Source organism: Lactuca saligna, chromosome 8 (assembly GCF_052625555.1).
Source record: "Lactuca saligna cultivar CGN05327 chromosome 8, ASM5262555v1, whole genome shotgun sequence".
NCBI classification, from domain to species: Eukaryota; Viridiplantae; Streptophyta; class Magnoliopsida; order Asterales; family Asteraceae; genus Lactuca; species Lactuca saligna.
Window position 1 is genome coordinate 245,360,587 of NC_136424.1, and position 6,876 is coordinate 245,367,462.

The window sequence follows — 6,876 nt, forward strand, 5'->3', positions numbered from 1 at the left end:
GTACAACCAATTGGATATTGAGAGACTCTAATTTTAAATAATGTTTTGAAACAATGGTTTTGTAATACTTCTATTAGACAAAAGAGTTGTTTTGAAAAGTTTTAAATTTGTTGAATTTTTAGGATGTTACAAGTTTGTTATTTTAAATAATGATACATATGTTTAAAAAAATCATATAAATGTCCCTTCCTAATAACAAATTTACAAAAGTAAGGTTTGGTCCTTATAAAAAATAAATTGCAAAAACGATCATTGTAATTTAATGCATATATATATATATATATATATATATATATATATATATATATATATATATATATATATATATATATATATATATATATATATATATATATATATAAATTACCAAAATGGTCCATATCTAATATAAAATTTACAGATTACACCCCAAGAATAAAGAAAATAAAAATCATGTTGTTGATGATGAGATAATATCAAAAAGTACAAAGACAAAAGATAGATTTAAAATCTTCCTTATCTAAAGTAAAAACGGATTTTAAATGGAAGAGTCATTTTCATTTCACCCAAATTTCCCTCCTATTCCCCCATTTCGGTCAGCGAGAAAAACAAGAAGTCTCTAAATTCACGTGGCCCACCGGCAGCCGCTACCGACTACTCATCTCCGCCGCTTACAGTCGTGTTCCACCGTAGAGAAGGTATGGCGACAAAAAAAAGAGACAGAAATAACCTATTAGCCGTTACCGGAGCTGCTGCCTTCGTAGCCGTGGCCGTCAAGTTCGCCATCGATGCTATCAACTCAAAGAGAAATGATCTCAAGAAGAAAGGTATCTATTCTCCATTTCTCTAAGAATAAACGAGTGTATGTAATATTTTTTGTTTTGTTAATATCATCGGCTTCTTGTATAAAGTCAACACGCAATCCTTTCGATGTGTTAAATTGTATCTGTAGTTAATATACTTGCGTGTCATTATTTTGACATTCACCTGAACTCTGTTTAATTCAATGTTTTAAGGTCTTCGAGGCTCCATTGTTAGGGCTAATCTTTCGGCATCGGAAATACTTAAACTGGCTGATCGTCTGATTGCTAACTCGAAGGCGGTTCACGACGCAGTAGCTTCAGTTCCTCTCGATAAGGTATGTATCATTTAAGCGGATCGCAAACTATCTCCAATCAGTTATAATGCCTGATAGATTTCATTCTTTATAAGCTTGTGGTTTATTGAATTATTGAGTTAATTGTAAGGATTGTTTACTGAACATATGATTATCATGCTGGATTCTCATACATTCTCATTAGCTACTATTGGCGATCACTTATTTTTGAATTTTTAGGTCACATATACGAATGTCGTGTTGCCTCTTGAAGAATTGGAAGCATCCCAATTCCCACTGATCCAGTCTTGTGTCTTCCCAAAATTCGTGTCTACTTCTGAAGAAATACGAAAAGCAAGTGCTGAAGCAGAAAGAAGAATAGATGCTCATGTCTCAACCTGCAGGTCTTACTTTCTTGCATTTATCCTTCATTACACATATTGAACATTCTTTTCCATACTTACACAACAAATTGAGATGTCTTGTTTCTAGTTTCTAACATACTTTAATACTAAACTCTTCAGCCATAGGGAAGATGTATATCGCACTGTTAAAGCCTTTGCAGCAAAAGGGGAATGGAAAAGCATGGAATTAAAACGTTACACACAATTCCTGGTATGAATTGGAAGTTGGAACCCCTTTAATTTGCAAGAAGCTTAATAAATGACATGGCTAAAGCTAAACCCTAAACTCTAAAGGTATCAAACTATACAAGTTTTGGGTTCAGATACTTATTGTTCAATATTCAGTGACAGATTAGAGACTTTGAACGTAATGGAATGAATCTGAGTATAACAAAAAGAGAGGAGTTACAGAGGTTGAGGACACAAATTGATGAGCTAAGTCTCCAATATATCCAGAATTTGAACGATGATAACTCGTTTCTTCTTTTTGATCACTCAGAGTTGCTGGGATTGCCACTAGAGTTCCTTAAGGTTGTCTATATTTCATGTAAATTGTGATTAAGAAATCATGCTTCATAAGTCATAACTTACTGTTTACTTTATTCTGTTTTTCAGAACTTAGAGAAATCTGAGAATGATAAATACAAAATCAGTCTGAAAATCCATCATGTTTCAGCAGTTCTTGACCTATGTAAGGTATGTTTTTTTTTTGTTTGAAAGATTCAATCCTCTCTCTCTCTCTCTCTCTCTCTCTCTCTATTTATGATAACATATTATTACATACTTATATTCTGTTTGACTTTTTTGAAGGTGGGGTTGACCAGGAGGGCTGTTGCAGTGGCCTATGGTAGAAGATGTGAAGCCAATCTTCCCATATTAGAGAAACTGGTACTATTATATTTACCTGAAATTTCTCTAAAAATTCTTAATGACATGAGTTGACTAATTGACTTTATGCTTGTATTCTTTTAGGTTCAATTGCGCCATAAATCTGCTAGATTACTTGGCTACAACAACTATGCTGATTTTGTTGTTGGTTGTAGAATGGCAATGTCTTCCTCAAAGGTTTATATTCACATTCATTACAACATAATTACAATCATTTTTTTTTTTATCTCCAAAATCAAATCTTTTTTCTTTTTCAATTATTATTAATGACAATGCTACTAAATTTTCAGGTATTTGAGTTTCTAGAGGAAATCTCTGCAAATTTGAACGATTTCGCTTCCCAAGAACTCAACCTACTAAAAGACTTTAAGGTCATTCATAAAAATCTAGAAACTCCCACATATTTTCTCATATCTTTTTATTTAAAATCTAGAAAAATAACTCTTTTCGATATTATTTAATGAAATCCAGAAGAAAGAGGAAGGAGAAACTCCTTTTGGAATTCAAGATCTTCCATTTTACATAAAGAAAATCGAAGAAGAACAATTTGATCTTGACTTTGAAGCTGTAAAGCAGTACTTTCCTGTTAGTTTAGTTCAATCAGGAATTTTCAAACTATGCGAAGATCTTTTTGGTAAAATGAAAATTTTTTAACTCGTTTTATTTATATAAATCAATAAATCATCAATATGATATTGAACTTGTATCTTTTTATTGCTATAGGCTTAAGATTCGAAAAGGTTATCAATTCGGACACCTGGCATAATGATGTGGAGCTTTTTTCAGTTTTTGATTTGAACTCTACTGATTTAATTGGTTACTTCTACCTTGATTTGTATACCAGGTTCATATGTGTAAAATTTTATATATTTTTTTTTAATACAAGACATGATGATATATAATTATATTTATAAAATTATAAAATTCTCACTTTTTAAATAGGGAAGGAAAGTATGGACACACCTGTGTTATCCCTCTTCAAAATAGCTCATTAATCAATGGTTCAAGACAGGTATAAATAAAACTATAAGTCACTTCTTTTGTTAATTAGAGTTTTATAAATTGGTAAAAAGATTAATTAATTAATTTTTTTTTTTTTAAAGATTCCTGTGGTCTTGTTGGTAGCCCAAATAAAAAAAGAAAATGGTGGTGATCCAGTGTTATTAAGGTTCTCTGAAGTGGTTAAACTTTTTCATGAGTTTGCTCATGTGGTATGTCAACTTCCATTTAAGTTTTTGAACAGCAAGGGTAAAATCGTCATTTACACTCAAAGTACAAAAATAATTTGTTTTTTACTTTTTAGGTCCATTGTATGTGCAATCGTGCATCATTTGCAAGATTCAGTGGAATGAGACTTGATCCTGATTTTGTTGAAATACCTGCTCTGGTTTTAGAAAATTGGTTTGTAATTTTGTATTTAATTTTTAATTTTTGTAATAAGTAAAAATTTAATTGGTTTTTAATTTGGAAATGTTAATGGACAGGTGTTATGAAGCAGCTTCCCTGAAGCTAATATCTGGTTTTCATCAGGTGAATCATTATTTCCCATTTTGAGTAAATAAAATTTACAAACTAATTAATTAACAACTACAATTTATATATCGAGAAATTTTTAATCATTTTTTAGGATATTACAAAGCCTATAAGTAATAACGTGTGCAAATCGATTAAAAAATGGCGAAGTTCCTTTTCAGCAATTAAATTGAAGCAAGAAATTTTATACTGTAAGTTATATCTTTCATTAAAAGGGTAGTTAATTTAATAATTTTTGCATTTATTATTCATCATCATATTATTTTATTTATTATGTGTGTTAGGTCTATTTGATCAGATTATTCATTCAACTGAAAACGTTGACATCATTGGTTTATTTAAGCATCTTCACCCAAAGGTATTTGATTATAAATGTAATTAAATTATCTATAACCATTTTTTTAATAATTTTTTTTTTAAAGGTAATGTTAGGTTTACCAATGTTGGAAGGAACAAATCCAGCCTCTTGTTTCCCAAGTAGTGCTATTGGATGTGATGCTGCTTGTTATACTCATATTTGGAGTCAGGTATTGAATAAAACTTTTTTTTTTTTTTTTTCTTATTAATTTAATTAATAAAAATATGTAATTTTGTTTACAGGTTTTTGCAGATGATATATATGCATCAAAGTTTCGTGATGATATTTTCAATCAGAATACTGGCATGCATTTCAGGAATAAGGTAACGATCAATTACAATCCCAAATGAAAAAAAAAAAAAAATGATTTTTATTTTTTTATTTTTTATTATTGCATTTTACTTTAAAATAAATGAACAGATAATGGAAGCTGGAGGGTCAAAGGAGCCTATTGAACTTTTATCGGATTTTCTTGGAAGAGAACCCACGGTCAAAGCTTTTGTTGACAGCAAAGCCGCAAGTTATAATGAAGCATCGTTTAGATGAAAATGAGTCAAGAGATTTGTTTTGTGTTTTATTTTTGAGAAAAAGTTTTTAAATAGGGAAAATTACAAAAACATAATGCATGTATTTTCAGTCTAATATTTGAATTCATGATGATGGGTCTAGGCGAATTGTGTTTGATTGTTTACTATATGGGTTTAATTAAAAAAAAAAACAAATATAAAATATTAACAATCTGAAAAGTTTGAATTTATAAGAAAAATGAGAAAATTTTGAATTATTAGAATTCTACATTTAGTGTAAGGTAATATATATGTAAAATGAAAAATACATTAAATGTGGAATTTTAATTTAATAAAATAAAAAATACATTAAATGTGGAATTTTAATTTAATAAAATGAAAAATACAATGTTTTAATTTAATTCAGGTGCTGCGCTCTTATTTTCCTTCGCTGCCTCGGTTCCTTCTTTACGTATTTTCTGTCTACACTGCCACAACACACGCTTCTCCATCTCTGCCTTCGGCTGTCGCAGATCTCGATTTCGATTCTCACATCTTTGGTTCCGACTGCTCGCTTCTCCATCTGCTACTTTGTTAAAGGTATGTTCCGATTTCTTCCATTAAAGTTCCAATATTAGTTGACATCGTAGACTTCTATTATTATAGATTAACTAGATTATGACCAGCGTTTAACGTGGGAACATAAATTAAATACATATCACATTAAAGATGGTTTTATCTTAGATTGAATTTTAATAAAAAAAAATTGTTAGTTAGATTCATTTTTAGAGCTTTTGAACCAAACTTATTAGATAAAAATATTTAATATTTATATTAGAGTAATTTGGTTTTTAATACAGTAATTTTTGACATAAATGATCTATGTAAACTTTGTTTTACCACAATATAATGCGACTTCTTGATTAAAACATGTTGTGTAGTAACTTTATGAATTGACTTTGTTCAGTGTACCAACCCCCATGGAGGCTCGTATGACTCTTTTCATATTGGCCCCGTAAAACCAAAAACAACAATAAGTTGTTACATGTACCGACAACATTAAATTCTGCAAAGAATTCGATAAACATTACAAATAAAGTGAATTGTCAGAACCATAAACATCAAATTCAGACATTGTAATTTGGTTTATTTCAAAGGATTTTTTCCTTATAAAAATTAAAATATGATTTTTCATGCTACACCTAATCACATATACATATCTTCCGATCAAATAAATTATTAAAAAAAACATGCTATGAACAAAAATATAATATTAGTTTTATAATTTGCTAAAGGTTAACATTAATAAATAATAATGAACTTTCACAAATCTTGCATTTTGATCACTACATCCAACTAACAAATGAAATTCGGTTTAGATAATTGATTCAAGAAGTGCATCTATGACTTCTTGTAGCTGAATTTTAGGAAATGTTAAGACCTACTGAGATATGAGGCAATGGTCTGTGAGGTTACGGTTGGTTTCTATAGGGCAATACAAATTCAAAATCTTTAGCACATATCTTTCCTACCTGCTTCGATTATCAAATTTAGATCAAACTTGTCAAAATCAAATTAAAAAAACAGATATGTAACCTAACAATCAAACAACATATTTTTCATTGAAATAAATAGCATAAATCTACAATTTACACTTTATATATTATTCTTAAATTATATATTACCTTTTCATCTTTAATGGTTACTAAGCCTCATGTTTGCAGCGGGAGATTAGTCGGTGCGCGAAAGCTGGCCCGGAAACCCTCGTTAGGGAAGTTCTCTTTCCAAAAAAACATCTATTTCTGCCTTATTGTTGTGACACACATCTATATCAAAAATAAGAGAAAGAACTATAGAGAAGAATGTTGACAGAGTGATACTTCATTGAAAACGCAGCAAAATTCTTCATAAAGCCTTAGGATTCTTCTTTAGACTGCTAGAAGGTCTATATAGTGACAACCGGTGTGACATCCATGAGAACGAACCACTTAAAATAACAGTTTTGATTAATGTAAGTGAAAAAAATCCTTTAGAATGCTTACCAGTTGTGAGTGTTTCCACTTGGATGTGAACATTAACATTCTTGTAGAGAAATGAAACTTCAAATGAACC

General features: G+C 29.9%; 1 protein-coding gene across 3 annotated transcripts; it reads left to right on the forward strand.

The window, feature by feature from the left end:
• Positions 1-517: 517 nt before the first annotated feature.
• Positions 518-4,926, forward strand: LOC145008050 (Zincin-like metalloproteases family protein). Of its 3 annotated transcripts, none has more exons than XM_078966661.1 (20): positions 518-806; positions 996-1,117; positions 1,316-1,479; positions 1,600-1,690; positions 1,831-2,010; positions 2,095-2,175; positions 2,290-2,367; positions 2,452-2,544; positions 2,658-2,738; positions 2,839-3,001; positions 3,091-3,211; positions 3,310-3,379; positions 3,471-3,578; positions 3,671-3,768; positions 3,852-3,897; positions 3,995-4,091; positions 4,185-4,258; positions 4,323-4,427; positions 4,501-4,581; positions 4,679-4,926. In XM_078966661.1, the coding sequence occupies exons 1-20, from the start codon at positions 680-682 to the stop codon at positions 4,802-4,804; spliced, it is 2,106 nt and encodes a 701-aa protein (XP_078822787.1). In that variant the 5' UTR covers positions 518-679; the 3' UTR covers positions 4,805-4,926. The 3 variants fall into 3 exon arrangements, with proteins under 3 accessions (XP_078822787.1, XP_078822788.1, XP_078822789.1); XM_078966662.1 differs by having other exon boundaries at positions 2,842-3,001; XM_078966663.1 differs by having other exon boundaries at positions 4,511-4,581; positions 4,679-4,918.
• Positions 4,927-6,876: the final 1,950 nt, after the last annotated feature.

Bases quoted from the DNA above. Each gene is read 5' to 3' on its own strand.
- LOC145008050 (XM_078966661.1), top strand. From the start codon at position 680: ATGGCGACAAAAAAAAGAGACAGAAATAACCTATTAGCCGTTACCGGA. The intron at 1,480-1,599 runs GTCTTACTTTCT...TAAACTCTTCAG, and splicing joins GCTCATGTCTCAACCTGCAG to CCATAGGGAAGATGTATATC. The intron at 2,545-2,657 runs GTTTATATTCAC...CTAAATTTTCAG, and splicing joins TGGCAATGTCTTCCTCAAAG to GTATTTGAGTTTCTAGAGGA.